Source organism: Silurus aristotelis, assembly GCF_946808225.1.
Source record: "Silurus aristotelis genome assembly, chromosome: 15".
Lineage (NCBI taxonomy): Eukaryota > Metazoa > Chordata > Actinopteri > Siluriformes > Siluridae > Silurus > Silurus aristotelis.
Genome location: NC_139588.1, coordinates 25439195 through 25459194, shown reverse-complemented (window position 1 = coordinate 25459194; position 20000 = coordinate 25439195). Strand labels below are relative to the sequence as shown.

Here is a 20000-nt window from a genome sequence, read left to right as displayed (position 1 = left end):
TAAAACGTTGTTGCTTTGTAGCCTGAAATGAAGACGGACACAGTTTTTATTTTATCCAGCTGTTAAAAACCAGAACCACTGATCTCTATGTTTTTTTCACAATTTTGACTATGCCTAGGTCGTCTAAGGACAGTCACCATCTTCTCCTTTTGCTTTGTGCTTTGGGTCATTGTCATGATGGAATGTAGACCTTCTTCGCATTGACAACTTCTGGCAGAGGGCAGCAGATTTTCCTCAAGAATTTGATTTTGCCCTATTTTTCCTTCGATCCCGATAAGTGCTCCAGTTACTAGGTTAAAGTAGGATATGCCCTTCTCCATGCTTTACTGTAGGAATGGTGTTATCTGGATGGTGAGTTGTATTGGATTTCTGCCAGATATATCGTTTGGTGTAGTTTTAGTCTTCTCTGCCCATGACATTTATTTCCATGTGGCCTCTGAATCTTACAAAATTCAGTCGTGACTGCATGTGGCCTTTCTTTCTCTCCCATACAAGCCACATTTGTGGAGAATCTGTGATATTGTTTTCACATGCATACATTGAACGTAAGGGGCCGGTGCTAAGAGAATCGGGCAGCAGTCGAAGGCGGAGGCCTCGACAACCCGATCCCTGGACTCGGAAGCTAGCTCTAGGGACGTGGAATGTCACCTCGCTGGCGGGGAAGGAGCCTGAGATTGTGCGTGAGGTTGAGAGGTTCCGACTAGAGATAGTCGGGATCACCTCTACGCACGGCCTGGGCTCTGGAACCACACTCTTTACAACTCTGGATGGACTCTTTACAACTCTGGAGCTGCACATGGTGAAAGGCATCGGGCTGGTGTGGGTTTGCTTATAGCCCCCCAGCTCAGCCGACATGTGTTGGAGTTTACCCCGGTGAACGAGAGGGTCGTTTCCCTGCAACTACGGGTCGGAGATAGGTCTCTCACTGTCGTGTGTGCCTACGGGCCAAACGGCAGTATAGAGTACCCGGCCTTCTTGGGGTCTCTGGGAGGGGTGCTGGACAGTGCTCCGACTGGGGACTCCGTCGTTCTACTGGGAGACTTTAATGCACACGTGGGCAGCGACAGTGACACCTGGAGGGGCGTGATTGGGAGGAACGGCCCCCCTGATCTGAACCCGAGCGGTGTTCAGTTATTGGACTTCTGTGCTAGTTACAGTTTGTCCATAACGAACACCATGTTCAAGCATAAGGGTGTCCATCAGTACACGTGGCACCAGGACACCCTAGGCCGTAGGTCGATGATCGACTTTGTGGTCGTTTCATCTGACCTGCGGCCGTATGTCTTGGACACTCGGGTAAAGAGAGGGGCGGAGCTGTCAACTGATCACCACCTGGTGGTGAGTTGGATCCGATGGCGGGGGAGGAAGCTGGACAGACTCGGCAGACCCAAGCGTACTGTGAGGGTCTGCTGGGAACGTTTGGCCGAGCCTCCTGTCAGAGAGATCTTCAACTCCCACCTCCGGCGGAGCTTTGACCAGATCCCGAGGGAGGCCGGAGATATTGAGTCCGAGTGGACCATGTTCTCCACCTCCATTGTTGAAGCGGCCGCTCGGAGCTGTGGCAGTAAGGTCTCCGGTGCCTGTCGAGGCGGCAATCCCCGAACCCGGTGGTGGAAACCGGAAGTAAGGGATGCCGTCAAGCTGAAGAAGGAGTCCTACCGGGCCTGGTTGGCTTGTGGGACTCCTGAGGCAGCTGACGGGTACCGGCAGGCCAAGCAAACTGCAGCCTGGGTGGTTATCGAGGCAAAAACTCGGGCCTGGGAGGAGTTCGGTGAGGCCATGGAGAAGGACTATCGGCTGGCCTCAAAGAGATTCTGGCAAACCGTCCGGCGCCTCAGGAGGGGAAAGCAGTGCCCCACCAATGCTGTTTACAGTAGAGGTGGGGAGCTGTTGACCTCAACTGGGGATGTCGTTGGACGGTGGAAGGAATACTTCGAGGATCTCCTCAATCCCGCCGTCACGTCTTCCATTGTGGAAGCAGAGGCTGAGGGCTCAGAGGCGGACTCGTCCATCACCCAAGCTGAAGTCACCGAGGTAGTAAAGAAACTCCTCGGTGGCAAGGCACCGGGGGTGGATGAGATCCGCCCTGAGTACCTTAAGTCTCTGGATGTTGTGGGGCTGTCTTGGCTGACACGCCTCTGCAGCATCGCGTGGAGGTCGGGGACAGTGCCTCTGGAATGGCAGACCGGGGTGGTGGTCCCTCTTTTTAAGAAGGGGGACCGGAGGGTGTGTTCCAACTATAGGGGGATCACACTTCTCAGCCTACCTGGGAAAGTCTATGCCAGGGTACTGGAGAGGAGAATACGGCCGATAGTAGAACCTCGGATTCAGGAGGAACAATGTGGTTTTCATCCAGGCCGTGGAACACTGGACCAGCTCTATACCCTCTACAGGGTGCTGGAGGGTTCATGGGAGTTTGCCCAACCAGTCCACATGTGCTTTGTGGATTTGGAAAATGCATTCGACTGTGTCCCTCGCGGCGGCCTGTGGAGGGTGCACCGGGAGTATGGGATCGGGGGCCCTTTACTAAGGGCTGTCCGGTCCCTGTATGACCGAAGCAGGAGCTTGGTTCGCATTGCCGGCAGTAAGTCAGACTTGTTCCCGGTGCATGTTGGACTCCGGCAGGGCTGCCCTTTGTCACCGGTTCTGTTCATAATTTTTATGGACAGAATTTCTAGGCGCAGCCAGGGGTCGGAGGGTGTCCGGTTTGGTGACGACACGATTTCGTCTTTGCTCTTTGCAGATGATGTTGTCGTGTTGGCTTCATCAGACCAGGGCCTTCAGCATGCACTGGGACGGTTTGCAGCCGAGTGTGAAGCGGCTGGGATGAGAATCAGCACCTCCAAATCCGAGGCCATGGTCCTCAGTCGGAAAAGGGTGGCTTGCCCACTTCAAGTTGGTGGGGAGTTCCTGCCGCAAGTGGAGGAGTTTAAGTATCTTGGGGTTTTGTTCACGAGTGAGGGAAGGGTGGAACGGGAGATTGACAGACGGATCAGTGCAGCTTCTGCAGCAATGCGGTCGATGTACCGGTCTGTCGTGGTGAAGAAGGAGCTGAGCCGCAAGGCGAAACTCTCGATTTACCGTTCAATCTATGTTTCTACTCTCACCTATGGTCATGAGCTCTGGGTCATGACCGAAAGGACAAGATCCCGGATACAGGCGGCTGAAATGTGCTTTCTCCGCAGGGTGGCTGGGCGATCCCTTAGAGATAGGGTGAGAAGCTCAGTCACTCGGGAGGAGCTCAGAGTAGATCCGCTGCTCCTCCACATCGAGAGGGGTCAGCTGAGGTGGCTCGGGCATCTGTTCCGGATGCCTCCTGGACGCCTTCCTGGGAAGGTGTTCCGGGCGCGTCCCACTGGGAGGAGACCCCGGGGAAGACCTAGGACACGCTGGAGAGACTATGTCTCCCGGCTGGCCTGGGAACGCCTTGGTGTCCCCCCGGAAGAGCTGGAAGAAGTGTCTAGGGAGAGGGTTGTCTGGGCATCTTTGCTTAGACTGCTGCCCCCGCGACCCGGCATCGGATAAGCGGGAGAAGATGGATGGATGGACATTGAACACTCTTCTCATAAATTCCTGAAACTGCTTCAGATTCGCTGTAGGCCTCTTGGTTGCTCTCTGACCAGTTTAAAGCGACATCCTGTTTTTTACCAAACACCTTCAACTTCTTATTAATAGACTTCACTGCGCTTCTAGGCATTGGTAAAGCCTTTGAACTGTTTTTGTGTCCATCCACTGACTTGTGTTTGTCCACAACTTTGTCCCAGGGATCTTTTGACATTTTCTTACCACCCATAAATGATTGTTTGCTTCAGTTGCACAAGGACTGAAATGCCGCAGGAGTTCTTTCATGTGAAGCGAATCAAAACAATCCACATGATCTCAGTACCACACCCACCCTACTCACCAGATTCAGCTCCTGCACACTTCACCCTCCTCTGGAAGATGAAGATCCAAAGGTTTCAACACTATTGCAGAAATCCGGCGTGAATCAAAGAAGAAAAAAAGAAAAGAAGCCTTTAAGCAACATGGAGTTTATTCTAGAAAAGCCTGGTGTGCTAATACAAAATGTGAAGGCTGAGATCTGAATGAGGAGAAACGTAAACTTACAAAACTTGAAAATAAAGAGAAGAGAATATTCTGAAAAATTTAATACATATTCATGCACAAAAATTAATTAAAGTGAGTCATTAAGTCATTGATTCCGATAGAGTTTAGACACAGAGATGGACTTGCTGACCCTGATGCCCCACCAATGAGATATATATATATAAATATATATATATATATATATATATATATATATATATATATATATATATATATATACAGTGAGGAAAAAAGTATCTGAACACCCTGCTATTTTGCAAGTTCTCCCACTTAGAAATCATGGAGGGGTCTGAAATTGTCATCGTAGTTGCATGTCCAATGTGAGAGACATAATCTAAAAAAATCTGGCTGTGTGCTTTGGGTCATTGTCATGTTGGAAGACCCAGCCTCGACCCATCTTCAATGCTCTAACTGAGGGAAGGAGGTTGTTCCCCAAAATCTCGCAATACATGGCCCCGGTCATCCTCTCCTTAATACAGTGCAGTCGCCCTGTCCCATGTGCAGAAAAACACCCCCAAAGCATGATGCTACCACCCCCATGCTTCACAGTAGGGATGGTGTTCTTGGGATGGTACTCATCATTCTTCTTCCTCCAAACACGTTTAGTGGAACTATGACCCAAAATACTATTTTGGTCTCATCTGACCACATGACTTTCTCCCATGACTCCTCTGGATCATCCAAATGGTCATTGGCAAACTTAAGACGTGCCTGGACATGTGCTGGTTTAAGCAGGGGAACCTTCCGTGCAATGCATGATTTCAAACCATGACGTCTTAGTGTATTACCAACAGTAACCTTGGAAACGGTGGTCCCAGCTCTTTTCAGGTCATTGACCAGCTCCTCCCGTGTAGTTCTGGGTTGATTTCTCACCTTCCTTAGGATCATTGAGACCCCACGAGGTGAGATCTTGCATGGAGCCCCAGTCCGAGGGCGATTGACAGTCATGTTTAGCTTCTTCTATTTTCTAATGATTGCTCCAACAGTGGACCTTTTTTCACCAAGCTGCTTGGCAATTTCCCTGTAGCCCTTTCCAGCCTCGTGGAGGTGTACAATTTTGTCTCTAGTGTCTTTGGACAGCTCTTTGGTCTTGGCCATGTTAGTAGTTGGATTCTTACTGATTGTATGGGGTGGACAGGTGTCTTTATGCAGCTAACGACCTCAAACAGGTGCATCTAATTTAGGATAATAAATGTAGTGGAGGTGGACATTTTAAAGGCAGACTAACAGGTCTTTGAGGGTCAGAATTCTAGCTGATAGACAGGTGTTCAAATACTTATTTGCAGCTGTATCATACAAATAAATAGTTTAAAAATCATATATAGTGATTTCTGGATTTTTTTTTTAGATTATGTCTCTCACAGTGGACATGCACCTACGATGACAATTTCAGACCCTCCATGATTTCTAAGTGGGAGAACTTGCAAAATAGCAGCGTGTTCAAATACTTATTTTCCTCACTGTATATATATATATATATATATATATATATATATATATATATATATATATATATATATATATATATATATAGTATATAGTATATAGAGTGTAGAAGGAGGAGTGTGAGAGGCAGGATTGGAACACAGCCCATGTATGATTTGTGATTTGGTTTCTTGCAGAATACAGAGCAGTTACTCAGCCTTACAGAGAATCAATCAAGACCTGGAGGAGAAAATCCACCGGACTGTGAGTGTAAACCTCACAGTGTGTGTCTTACAGTGTTTCAGGTGGGTGTGGCCTAATAACAACTCTGTGTGTGTATGTGTTTCAGTCCCAGCATCATGACGATGAAAAGCGGGCACTCAGTCATGAGATTATTGTACTTAACACACACCTGATGGAGGCAAAGATCACCATCGAGAAGCTCAAAGAGGACAATGTAAGAACACACACACACACACACACACACACACACCCACACACATGCACACACGTACACGCGCACACACACACACCCACACACACACACACACACACACACACACACACACACACACACACACACACACACACTTACTTTAATCTGATGCCGAATACTTACTGTATCTGAGTCTGAGTTCTGAACCTGAAAGGCGCATTCCGTTGCACCTTTTTGTATGTGAGAAGTTTTTATGATGTAAATCCGGGATTTATTCTAGATAATTAAAAGACCTTACTAAACCTGCAGTGTGTGTGTGTGTGTGTGTGTGTGTGTGTGTGTGTGTGTGTGTGTGTGCAGGATTTGTACAGGAAGGACTGCACCCTGGCAGCTCAGCTCCTGCAGTGTAATCAGTCTCAATACAGAGCTCAACTCTCTGAGGTGGGTTTATTATCTCTCTCTCTCTCTCACACACACACACACACACACACACACACACACACACACACACACACACACAGTCAGTCCAGTAAACAGTGTGTTGTGAGTGCTATAAACTTTAGGCCGGTGGTGTGTGTTGTTTGAGACGCAGCTGCAGGCAGGTGGACGTTTTTATGATGTAAATGAAAAATCCGAATAAATTAGTCGTTGTTCCTCAGTGAGGTCATGATCTCACAAAACCCACTGCTGAAAAACACACACTTCAGACTTTAGTGCTTATTATGAAACACTGTAATTAGCTGAAACGCCCCGCTAGCTAATTACAGATGGTTTACTCTGCTGCTGTTGCCATGGAAACAGATGATGCTGGTGAGCAGTGTAATAACAGATCGATGCCTCAGGAGGGACTGAGATCTGTTTCTCTTTCTGCATGGCGTTATCACTTCTCTGATAAAAACAACACTATCATTAAAATATCATTTCATTATAAACCAATTTCATGTTTTTCTTTTCTTCTTCCAGCTGCCTGCAGATTTTCTGGAGCGTTTGAGTCTGCACGTCGAGGATTCTTCACCCATCTGTCGCTCACCATATTCCGACCCCATTCCCTCCTCTGTGATGGCCAACGTTTTGGAGAAACAGGAGGGAGCCTCGCGTTCCCCAAGCCCCACACGTCACGAGCTCCACGAGACTCACGAGCACCCGGGCTTCCTGATTGGCACTCCTGTTAGCGCAGACGAGCGTCTGGGCCTCAGTTTGAGGAGTGTGGCGAAGTGTGACGTGTACAGCAGTGACACAGCACTGTACTGCCCAGACGAGCGGCGTCGCGAGCGCAGGCCCAGTTTCGACCTGCACCGATTCCCCCATTTTAATACCTCTGTGGGTGGAGCCTCCAGCTCTTACTCCAGTTTTAGTGGGGGTGGATCTGAAGAAAAAGGGGCTGAACCTCCTTATAGCACCACCTCTTCACCTCAACACCATGGAATCTACATGGAATGGCGAGACGGTGTCGAGTACGAGCACAAAAGTGATGATTCCTGGGAAAGAGAAAGTCCGAGCGCCTTCAGTGCGTCTCACACTTACCAAAATGGCGGCTCTCCTCTCTACAGTGGTGCAATGTCGTGCTACAGCGAGCCGTATGAGCCCCTCCCACCGTCCACTTCGCCCAGCGTCAACTACGGTGACAGTCGGCGTGGCAGTGCGCTGGTCCCAGAAGAGGAGGAGGAGCCAGAAGAGGAGCAGGAGGTGCTTATTGGCCGATGGAGGCGGTTGAGTGTAGAGGATGTCAGCGCTCACTCGTTCTGTAGTGCTGGACGTGCTTCGCCCTATAGCTTCTCTGAGCAGCACTTCTCCGTTCGACCCGCCAAGATCCGGCTTGGTCCTCTCTACAGCAGCTTCCAGGAGGGAAGCGATGCCTATCGGCACCACGGCGCCACCCTGTTGGATCCGTTCTCCAGCACTGATCTTCAGAATACACACTTGTACAGCACAGAGGATGAGAACCAGGAGGTGGAGCAGCAGGAGGCTGGACTCGAGCAAGAATATGAGGATGAGGAGGTGGATGTGAGTCCAAACAGCTCCAACGAGTCACTGGAAATCGGGTCCATGGAAATTGGTGCTGAGCTGCAATCCTTTCAGCCGGACCGGATTAGCACCTCTCCTCAGGAAACGAGTTCTCCTTCGACTCAGGCAGCATCACAGTACCAAACCTTCACCACTCTGGGCCTGACGAGGAAGGACAGCCTAACAAAAGCACAGCTTTATGGTACTCTGCTCAACTGAGGACTCTGTGGGGACATGGCTTTCTCCAGATTAATATTATTTAACACACAACACTTTTTCTTTATGAGGAGCGCCTCAGTAGACCTGAGCTCCACTTTACTCTGATCTTCTGAGGACCTGATTTTACTTTATCCAGTTCAGGCCACATGTCTGAGTGCGCTACTGAGAACTGTTAATTATTTGTGTTTCTATTGATTTCAACCAATCAGAACGCACCTTGGAACCTTGGAATTAGGTTATCAGAACTAGGGCTACACTGATTTATAAAAAAAAAGATTTATAAATCTGTAATAAAGTTGTGTATTAATGGATTTGTGGCCAAACACAACTAAATTTTCCCACCAGACTTTACAGAAGTTATACTGTGTCTCGTTCGCATGTGTGTGTGTGTGTGTTAATAAACACAAATCAGCTGTACATTACTGAGCACGTTTACAAACACAGCTGATTCGCCATTCCCACAAAAACGACAACATGGCGACTAGGGTGAACGAGTGCCTCCTAAATGCAGCGGGAGCTACTGCAGCAGTTCAGCTAATACACGTCTTCCTGTTTTAGGGTGCCATTACTTTTGGCCTAAATGAATGGCTTGTCTTTTTTATATTAGTTTCTACATACATTTTGGAATCGCTTCCTTTCAGGTCTCACCGTAAATTTATGAGATTTTTATCAGTTACCATAACAATAAAACCCTGTAACTCCACCCCCATATCTCCACCCATAGAAACTGGACACGCCCAAAAGCATTACTTTAACAGTCCAGTGAGTGGCAGTGTTCCATCATTATTAATCAGACAGGTTTCTGGATCTGGCGCATTAGGGAGGAGTCAATAGCCCTTGGGCGGCGTGGCTAAAGCAAATCCAAAACCAACCAATTGAGAGTCTTTTACTGATATTTTTCTCTGCTTTGGATTAGCCGTGAGTGAGTGAAGCACACGTTAGCGAAGGTTTCAGACCGACTTCAGTGTGAGATCCAATCAGAAGGTGTCTCGGTGGTGCACTCAGACTTCCCGCCGATCCGACTGTGCGTTCTCTCCGTCTTTATGCTCTGTGGTATTTTTCTACAGTGGAGATGAAGTCATGATGATGTTCTGTGGTTGATATGAAGCTTAACGCTTGCTGCTTTTTTACAGGGGGTGGAGTCAGACCTGAGTTAACTCCACCTACCAGGGTGAACTCAAAACTAGCATCGTTCAGGATGCAAAAATGTGTTATAACTCCATGATCCAGATCGTCTCATGGATTAGAGTTGAGATCAGGGTTATGGGCGGGGTCATGTCAGGTCTAGCTCCACCCACTGCAATTTAGTTCTATTCATTTTTATTTATTTATTTTTGGAAGAAAATATTTTTTTGGATTTTGGACCTTGTTATTTGATTGTGTGTGTGTGTGTGTGTGTGTGTGTGTGTGTGTGTGTGTGTGTGTGTGTGTGTGTGTGTGTGTGTGTGTGAAAAGCTTTACAGCACAGAGAAGGTTGGAGAGACATGCTAACTGTACACAGATTTTGAGAGTGGACTTTTGGTTTATCCCCAGCTGTATATTTTGTTCAGTATATCAGTGATGGATGAGACTGACTGCAGAGAGCCTCAAACCCTTACGCTTCTGACTGTGGAATAACTCCAAACCGCCAAACGCTAGCAATAAACCGGAAGAGGCTGCTAGTTAACTGGTAAATTAGCATTTAGCATATGAGATTAGCTTTAAGTCCTGACACACACACCACTCACAGTGCAGTATACGAGTGTGTACTCAGTATATGAGTGTGCTCTAGCGTTTGTGACAGAGCTCTAACAGGTTTCAGAGCCACGCCTCCTGCTCCTCTGATTGGTTGATGTACAGGTTTATTTTGGTGTTCTTCTCTCGGTGTTTCAGCTCCTCTACCTCACTGATGCTTCCTCTTTCTGTTCCTCTGTAATCAGACCCACGTCATGCATGAGCCGCCTTCTCCTCCTTCTCTTCTACTCTACTGTTTACCTTCTAATAAAGCACAATTAACACCACTCTCTCTCTCCCTCTCTCTCTCCATGCCGATCTCTCTCTCTCTCTCTGTAGTGGAGTTTAGTATTATGGGATGTCACTGCAGATGCACCATCACAATTATTGTATTAATATTCAGTGTTTCTTACAGAGCTCTAGTCTCGCCCACTTACAAACACAGCCACCAGGGGGTGCTGATCCCACTGTTGTTCGAGCGGTCATCACTCACAAAGCAGCATATGGAACCTCCAGAACTGATAGACCTGATGGAGAATATTGACACCTCTATATGTAGAAACCTTTCTGGTGACGGTATGAAAGATGTTCTGGAAAATGTTCTGGGAGATGGTTCAAGTGGAAAACTGGATACAAGAACCTGCAATTTTATTTGTAAAGTAGGTCCAGTTTAAATGCAGTGCAGTATCACACGATAAAACTTCTGAAGATCATGAACATCAGGCATGTGATTTTGCATGTTTAAGTTCCAGTTTATTTCTAATCTTTTAACAGATTTACTAATAATTTAAGATTTTTTAAAACACAAAAACATCAATTAACATATTCAAGCAGAGAGATTCAGCTCAGCTCTTCAACCCAACCATAGTCTCACTCAGGTCCCACAGTCGCTTTGCTGTGTCATCGTCCAGGGCACTAGGCAGGAGAACTTCCTCATGGCAGTTACTGAAGAACTTTCCGGTCACGTTGGCAACATCAGGAGAACATGCAAGGAACACTGGTGTCTCAGCGCCCTCGTCTGGACTCTTGAAGAACAGCCATGACACCAGAAAGAAGAGGGGTTTCAGCAGGAGGGGGACACGGACATGGCGTCCCAGGTTGGTCCTGACCATCCCAGGGGAGAGGGAGTTCACGGTCACGCCCTGCCCCTCCAGCCTCCTCGCTAACTCATGTACGAACAGCAGGTTAGCGAGTTTACTCTGACTATAGCAGAAGGCGGGGTCGTACTCATTCTCACTGTTCACATCGTCAAATCTGATGCTGCCATGTTTGTAAAGTTTGGAGGAAACAACGAGGATGCGACTTGGAGCGGAACGTACCATCAGCTCTGTCAGCAGGTGTGTCAATAGGAAGTGAGACAAATGGTTCACACCAAACTGCATCTCAAAGCCGTCCTCCGTTTTCGTGTACGGGCAGCGGAACACACCTGCGTTATTAATCAACACGTCTAGCTTCAGCTCCTCCTACACACACACACACACACACACACACACACACACACACACACACACACACACACACACACACACGCACAGATAAATAGGCATGGTTATTCAGATTTCCAGGCATCCAAACACACCCTATCAGAAAGGCAGAATGAGTGGGAGTGGGCGGGGCCAGAGATCAGTGCTGATCACATTCTGTTCAAATCTACAGCACCAACACACTGCACTAAATACACACCAACACACTGCACTAAATACACACCAACACACTGCACTAAATACACACCAACACACTGCACTAAATACACACCAACACACTGCACTAAATACACACCAACACACTGCATTAAATACACACCAACACACTGCACTAAATACACACCAACACACTGCATTAAATACACACCAACACACTGCATTAAATACACACCAACACACTGCATTAAATACACACCAACACACTGCACTAAATACACACCAACACACTGCACTAAATACACACCAACACACTGCACTAAATACACACCAACACACTGCATTAAATACACACCAGCACTCTGCATTAAATACACACCAGCACTCTGCATTAAATACACACCAACACACTGCACTAAATACACACCAACACACTGCATTAAATACACACCAACACACTGCACTAAATACACACCAACACACTGCACTAAATACACACCAACACTCTGCACTAAATACACACCAACACTCTGCACTAAATACACACCAACACTCTGCACTAAATACACACCAACACTCTGCACTAAATACACACCAACACTCTGCACTAAATACACACCAACACTCTGCATTAAATACACACCAACACTCTGCATTAAATACACACCAACACACTGCATTAAATACACACCAACACACTGCATTAAATACACACCAACACTCTGCACTAAATACACACCAACACTCTGCACTAAATACACACCAACACTCTGCACTAAATACACACCAACACTCTGCACTAAATACACACCAACAGTCTGCACTAAATACACACCAACACTCTGCATTAAATACACACCAACACACTGCACTAAATACACACCAACACACTGCACTAAATACACACCAACACTCTGCACTAAATACACACCAACACTCTGCACTAAATACACACCAACACTCTGCACTAAATACACACCAACACACTGCACTAAATACACACCAACACTCTGCACTAAATACACACCAACACTCTGCATTAAATACACACCAACACTCTGCATTAAATACACACCAACACACTGCACTAAATACACACCAACACTCTGCATTAAATACACACCAACACTCTGCATTAAATACACACCAACACTCTGCACTAAATACACACCAACACTCTGCATTAAATACACACCAACACTCTACATTAAATACACACCAGCACACTGCACTAAATACACACCAACACTCTGCATTAAATACACACCAACACTCTACATTAAATACACACCAACACACTGCACTAAATACACACCAACACTCTGCATTAAATACACACCAACACACTGCACTAAATACACACCAACACTCTGCATTAAATACACACCAACACTCTGCATTAAATACACACCAACACTCTGCATTAAATACACACCAACACTCCGCACTAAATACACACCAACACTCTGCACTAAATACACACCAACACTCTACATTAAATACACACCAACACACTGCACTAAATACACACCAACACTCTGCATTAAATACACACCAACACTCTACATTAAATACACACCAACACACTGCACTAAATACACACCAACACTCTGCATTAAATACACACCAACACTCTGCACTAAATACACACCAACACTCTGCATTAAATACACACCAACACACTGCACTAAATACACACCAACACACTGCATTAAATACACACCAACTGCTCCAGCATCTCAGCCTGCATTTAGACGGTTGTTCTGTAACTACTAGTTCAACGGTAAAAGACCTGGGAGTTATTTTAGAGCAACTTATCTTTTAAAAATCACATCAATCAAGTTACAAAAACAGCTTCTTTCACCTTAGAAATATTTCTAAGCTAAGAAATATGTTATCTATATCTGATGCAGAGAAGCTCGTCCATGCGTTTATGACCTCTAGAATAGACTACTGTAATGCATTACTAGGTGGATGTCCTGCATCATTAATAAACAAGCTTCAGTTAGTTCAGAATGCCGCAGCAAGAGTTCTTACTAGGTCAAGAAAATACGATCATATAACTCCAATCTTATCGTCCCTACATTGGCTTCCTATTAAGTTTCGAATAGACTACAAACTACTGCTACTCACTTATAAAGCACTAAATGGTTTGGCTCCCATGTATCTATCCAGTCTCTTAACACGCTACAATCCGTCACGCTCCCTGAGATCTCAAAACTCTGGGCTTCTAGTAGTTCCTAGAATAGCAAAGTCCACTAAAGGCGGTAGAGCATTTTCACATTTAGCTCCTAAACTCTGGAATAGTCTTCCTGACAGTGTTCGGGGTTCAGATACACTCTCCCAGTTTAAGTGTAGATTAAAAACATATATTTTTAGCAAAGCCTACACATAACACACATCACACACATCACATCACAACCTTGTGCTCCAGAACATCTGATCACATGCACATTATCAACTTGTGCTGTTAATATCATGAACAGCAGCTACGCTAATTCCTCTCCACTGCTTCTCTTTCTCTCCCCATCCCGAGGCATCCTGAGGTTTGGCCAGCTCCAGTCACGTCCCACCTCGTGAAGATTATGGACCTATGGATGATCATGGAGAAGTGATGCCGAGTGTTTAAAGGCCCTGGCATGGAGAAGCTGATGCTGGATCTATGATGATCACAAATTGTTCTGTATTGTTGAAAGATTTATGATCAAACTCTTGATGTCACCCATATGAGGATGGGTTCCCCTTTGAGTCTGGTTCCTCTCAAGGTTTCTTCCTCATATCATCTAAGGGAGTTTTTCCTTGCCACTGTCGCCACGGCTGCTCATCAGGGACAAACGCACACCTTCACCTTCACTGTTGTTTTCTGTAAAGCTGCTTTGAGACAATGTCTGTTGTGAAAAGCGCTATACAAATAAACTTGACTTGACTTGACCAACACACTGCACTAAATACACACCAACACTCTGCATTAAATACACACCAACACACTGCACTAAATACACACCAACACACTGCACTAAATACACACCAACACTCTGCATTAAATACACACCAACACACTGCACTAAATACACACCAACACTCTGCATTAAATACACACCAACACTCTGCATTAAATACACACCAACACTCTGCATTAAATACACACCAACACACTGCACTAAATACACACCAACACACTGCACTAAATACACACCAACACACTGCACTAAATACACACCAACACACTGCACTAAATACACACCAACACACTGCACTAAATACACACCAACACTCTGCATTAAATACACACCAACACTCTGCATTAAATACACACCAACACTCTGCATTAAATACACACCAACACTCTGCATTAAATACACACCAACACACTGCACTAAATACACACCAACACTCTGCATTAAATACACACCAACACACTGCACTAAATACACACCAACACTCTGCATTAAATACACACCAACACACTGCACTAAATACACACCAACACTCTGCATTAAATACACACCAACACTCTGCATTAAATACACACCAACACACTGCACTAAATACACACCAACACTCTGCATTAAATACACACCAACACACTGCATTAAATACACACCAACACACTGCATTAAATACACACCAACACACTGCACTAAATACACACCAACACACTGCACTAAATACACACCAACACTCTGCATTAAATACACACCAACACACTGCACTAAATACACACCAACACTCTGCATTAAATACACACCAACACTCTGCATTAAATACACACCAACACTCTGCATTAAATACACACCAACACACTGCACTAAATACACACCAACACTCTGCATTAAATACACACCAACACTCTGCACTAAATACACACCAACACTCTGCATTAAATACACACCAACACACTGCACTAAATACACACCAACACTCTGCATTAAATACACACCAACACACTGCACTAAATACACACCAACACACTGCACTAAATACACACCAACACACTGCACTAAATACACACCAACACACTGCATTAAAGGACAAGCTCCGCCCACTGCTATGGAGAACACACTCAAATGGAAAATGGTGCACAACACTGTTACTAGGCAACTGGGAAACATGAAAGCATTCACCATGATGCAGTGCGATGTGGGTGTAAGAAACAGACACAAAGATTAGGACAGAGACAAAACAGACACATAGTTGGGGACGGAGACAGAACAGAGACAGAGATGGGGATAAGGACAGGGACATAGACAGTGACAGAGATACATCACGAGCTCTTGGAACATCTACACTGGAGATCAAAATTACAGAACAATTTATAAACAATTGAACAATTCTAAAATAATGTGATCTTCACTGCTCAGCAGTTGAAGGAGTTTTTGTCGTGTCTATATCATGCTACCAGAACACCTTTTCCACAAAATAACTATGGCATTTTAAAAAAAAAAACATTATTTAGCAGAAAACACACTGATCAAAATTAGAGAACACTTTCAGATTCCTCCCATTAATGGGTGTTAATCTGGTACCTGGTGCTAATTTCCTTGATTATCTGTCAACCCCTATTTAACTGGCAGCCTAACTTCCAGTTTCACCGACTCTGCGAGATGGTGCGCCGTACTAAAGTGAGTGAAAGCCTCCGGCAGCAGGTTGCTTAGATGAAGGCCAAAGGGACGACCCTATCAGCCATAGCAAGACAAGTTGGTTGTTCCAAATCTGTGATTTCAAGAATATTGAATCTTTACAACATCACAAACTCATTCAAGTCCACCAAGAAGGCTGGTTGCCCACGGAAGACAAATACAAGAGAGGACAGGATCCTGCGGAGGATCTCAATGGGCTTCGTTTCCACACTGCAGCTGGAATTGCTCACCAGTTCAGCGCTGAACAGGGTAAGGATCTGTCTCGTGAGTCTCGTGAGGACCAGTCTCTCACACCAGAGCAGTGTGAGAGACTGGTGCTGTCCTGTGGCTGCAGATGTGCTGAAGTCATTCAGAGCAGAGGCCTGGACACTTCCTACTAATTACTGACTGTTGTAACCTTCAGAACATGTTGTTGTAATCTTTTTCCATGCTACAGTCATTGTTGTTCTCTAATTTTATTCAGTGTGTTTTCTGCAACATAATGTTTGTTTTTTTTGTTGTCTTTTTATGTCTTAGTTATTTTGTGGAAAAGGTGTTCTGGTAGCATGGTATAGACAGAACAGGACAAAAACTCCTTCAACTGTTGAGCAGTGAAGATCACATTACTTCAGAATTGTTCATTTGTTTATAAATTGTTCTCTAATTTTGATCGCCAGTGTATATTCACCCCAGATGGGAAATACACAACACTTTATACTGATTCAGCTCAAGGTAAACACACACACACACACACACACACACACACAAACTCTCTCTCCCTCTCTCGCGCGCACGCGCACACAAACACACCTGGATGATCTCCAGGCAGAACGCGCGCACGGATCTCAGTGACGTCAGGTCCACGTGCTTGATAACCAGCTCCCCCTCCCCGTCTTCTGCGCATGCGCGGATCTGTGCGGCGGCGCGCTCAGCCCTCGCGCGGTCCCGACACGCCATGATGACTCGCGCGTGCATGCGGAAGAGCGCGGCAGCTGTGGCCTGACCAACGCCGCTGCTCGCTCCCGTCACGATCACCGTCTTCCCGCGCATGGATCCTGCGGGGAGGCGGACAGCAGCCTGGGACCAGGAGCGCATTCTCCGGGCCATAAAGAGCACTCCTCCCGCTCCCAGCACCAGCGCTAACATCACCGCGGCCGCCATGACACCGCACCAACAGCGCATCAGACTACAGTACCCACAATGCCCTGCGTACTCCACTTCCGCTATCCGCACTCTCAGAACGGAAGTCCCGCCTTTCATTTGCTCACTGCTATATGTATAGCGCTGTTAATGAGGGACATTGTCCTACAGCCGCCTCACACAAATACACAGGGACATAATATTTAATATAATATAGAATTTAATCCCACACAGCAGTCCTGTAATCCTCAATCTGAGACTAGTGTGTGTGTGTTCTCTTTTCAGATTTAATTTTTGGTTTTATTATTATTATTATTATTATTATTATTATTATTTCGGCTTCTCCCATTAGGGGGCGTCAAAGCAGATCATCTCTCCTTCAAACCATCTACCTGCATGTCTTCCCTCACCACATCCATAAACCTCCTTCCTGGTGTCTCCATCCTCAGCATTCTCCTACTGATATACCCCATGTCCCTCCTCTGCACATGTCCAAACCATCTCAATCTCACCTCCCTCACCTTGTCTCCAAAACGTCCTACATGCTCTGTCCCTCTAATAAACTCATTTCTAATCCTGTCCATCGTCGTCACTCCCAACGAACATCTCAACATCTTCAGCTCTGCTACCTCCAGCTCCACCTCCTGTCTTTTACTCAATGCCACTGTCTCTAATCCATACAACATCTCAGGTCTCACCACAGTCCTATAAACTTTCCCTTTCACTCTCACAGATACTCTTCTATCACATATTATTATTATTATAATTTTGATTATTATTGTTGTTATAATTTTTTTGTCTTGTGTTCTCATCTGCCTGAAGAACCACAGTGAGAACCTCAGTCTTTATGTCAGGTTTCAGATAGAAAGTGGAGCTCCACAAGCAGACGTTCTTGCAAATGGTGAAAATGAATCCTGTTTCCAAAACCTGCAGCTGAAGGTTTTAATTTATTTCATTTATTAGGTTTGTTCCATTGAGAAGAGTACTGACTCATAACGGTCCACATCACATCACACACACACACACACACACACACACACACACACACACACACACACACACACACACACACACCCATATAGAAAACATCAGGAAATGGAAAACACTGTTTATAAATACATTCACATTACATAACAATACTGTAATCAGTGTTCATTCATCTCAACACTACAACATACATCAAAGTGTAAACTGTGTGTGTGTGTGTCTGTGTGTGTGTGTGTCTGTGTGTGTGTGTGTCTGTGTGTGTGTGTGTGGTTGATTCACGGATGAGGCCCAGTGTTCGGTTCTTCATAGTTGTAGCTGCCCATCCCTCCAGTGTTCACACCTAAACACACACAAACACACACCTGAAATACAACCTGTATAACATCTGGGATGTGTGTGTGTTTCTGCTTATAAATATATATAAAACTCTGTGTGTGTGTGTGTGTGTGTGTGTGTGTGTGTGTGTGTGTGTGTGTGTGTGTGTGTATACCTTTAGGGCCAAACAGCACAGCGTAGCAGGGTTTATGGCAGTACGGCTGGCCATCATGCTGAAATACAACAAAACTGAGTAATAAATTACAGCATGATGACATCATCTGGTCATGTGGTCACTTTAATTCAATTCAATTCATTTTTAATTGTTTTGTGCTTTTAACAAATGAACATTGTCTCAAAGAAGCTTTACACAGATAAAGTGGTGATAAAAATGAATAAGATGTTCTTTATTATGTAATCATGTGGTCACATATACATACATACATACAGAGTACGACATGCAGTGAAATGCTTATTACGACGGTCCGGCATGAGGAATGAGATGGGGAGAAAAATAAACCAAGAAAAAGAAGGCAGATAAATAAAGTAGAAACCATGAAAAAAATTATATATATATATATATGAGAAAAAAAGAGTATATATGAGGTATGCTTATGACAGTAAACAGTAAAACAGTAAAAATTGAAGGTGGAGTAAAAATGTGATCATGGAGTGATTAGAAACCTTTTCCAAACCTCAGCATGACTTCCTGGTGCCAGGGTCTTACTGCATCTCTCACAGCGCAGACACGGCCTGTGCCAGTTCTTACCCAGGGACATCACCCTCTCCGCTAACACCACACACACACACACACACACACACACACACACACACACACACATTAATATACTCTAACTAGTTGTATATGTTTACACATCAGTAACTGGATTATTGATTTTTCTAAAATTAAAGCAGTTTAATGATCTCATAGCTTGTGGGCGTGGCCTTCACATGTCCAGAGTTTAGGCAGATTTGTTATAAATGAAGCGTATATGACTCATTAGCGCCATCTGGTGCTGAGCGTGTGAAATAATACATCCTGATTTCACCACAGGACTCTTTATTCAGAAATACAATTAAAATAAAATGAATAATATCTGTGTTGAACTTTCAGAGATTATGCTAATGAAATCTCAGTGTGTTCCTTAGTGTTACATCCAGAGACACATTCTTTCTTATTATGCCACATCAAGAAGAGGTGTGTATTTGTGTTTTTTGTGTTTCTCTCTTGTTTCCCTCGGGTTCCTCCTACTCAGTCTATTGGGCAGTTAGCTGATTGCTCCCAGCTGCTCCTGCAGTCAAGAATGAGGATGCATACAAGCAGAAAAGAAATGACCAGTGTGGAGAAACTTTCTCCAGAGCATTGGCTTTGGCCTGCGTAGGTGGCTAACAATT

At 45.2% G+C, this 20000-nt stretch overlaps 3 protein-coding genes and 1 long non-coding RNA gene across 9 annotated transcripts in view; 2 read left to right on the top strand and 2 right to left on the bottom strand.

The window, feature by feature from the left end:
* The window catches only part of LOC310737907 (brain-enriched guanylate kinase-associated protein), a 24069-nt gene extending 13878 nt beyond the window's left edge, over nucleotides 1-10191 (top strand). For 2 of the 5 annotated variants that reach the window (XR_014536916.1, XR_014536917.1), the window contains 5 exons: nucleotides 5730-5796; nucleotides 5882-5989; nucleotides 6329-6409; nucleotides 6932-9439; nucleotides 9655-10191. Coding sequence is in view for 2 of the 5 variants with exons in the window: in XM_083562660.1 (XP_083418786.1) it covers nucleotides 5730-5796; nucleotides 5882-5989; nucleotides 6329-6409; nucleotides 6932-8191 (1516 nt within the window). In the remaining 3 variants the exon portion in view is untranslated. Of the gene's footprint in view, nucleotides 1-5729; nucleotides 5797-5881; nucleotides 5990-6328; nucleotides 6410-6931 lie in introns of all 5 variants that reach the window. The other 3 variants (XM_083562660.1, XM_083562659.1, XR_014536918.1) reach the window with 2 other exon arrangements.
* Nucleotides 10192-10635: 444 nt separating this feature from the next.
* rdh14b (retinol dehydrogenase 14b) lies at nucleotides 10636-17508 on the bottom strand. Its single transcript, XM_083562751.1, has 2 exons — nucleotides 16974-17508; nucleotides 10636-11367 (listed from the first exon to the last, which is right to left on the bottom strand). The coding sequence occupies exons 1-2, from the start codon at nucleotides 17421-17423 to the stop codon at nucleotides 10750-10752; spliced, it is 1068 nt and encodes a 355-aa protein (XP_083418877.1). The 5' UTR covers nucleotides 17424-17508; the 3' UTR covers nucleotides 10636-10749.
* On the top strand, nucleotides 17363-19015 carry LOC310738008. The gene is made up of 3 exons (XR_014536952.1): nucleotides 17363-17465; nucleotides 18165-18242; nucleotides 18787-19015. It is a non-coding gene; the product is annotated as an uncharacterized lncRNA (long non-coding RNA).
* crip2l (cysteine-rich protein 2-like) overlaps nucleotides 18395-20000 on the bottom strand; it is a 5595-nt gene continuing 3989 nt past the window's right edge. The window contains exons 6-8 of one of the 2 annotated variants that reach the window (XM_083562788.1): nucleotides 19290-19395; nucleotides 18781-18838; nucleotides 18395-18630 (exon numbers count right to left, since the gene is read on the bottom strand). In XM_083562788.1, the coding sequence (XP_083418914.1) occupies nucleotides 18625-18630; nucleotides 18781-18838; nucleotides 19290-19395 (170 nt within the window). In that variant the 3' untranslated portion in view covers nucleotides 18395-18624. The remainder of the gene's footprint in view (nucleotides 18631-18780; nucleotides 18839-19289; nucleotides 19396-20000) is intronic. The other variant, XM_083562787.1, reaches the window with a different exon arrangement.

Bases quoted from the DNA above. Each gene is read 5' to 3' on its own strand.
- rdh14b (XM_083562751.1), bottom strand. From the start codon at position 17,423: ATGAAAGGCGGGACTTCCGTTCTGAGAGTGCGGATAGCGGAAGTGGAG. The intron at 11,368-16,973 runs GTGTGTTTGTGT...GTGTGTGTGTAG, and splicing joins TCTGCCTGGAGATCATCCAG to GAGGAGCTGAAGCTAGACGT.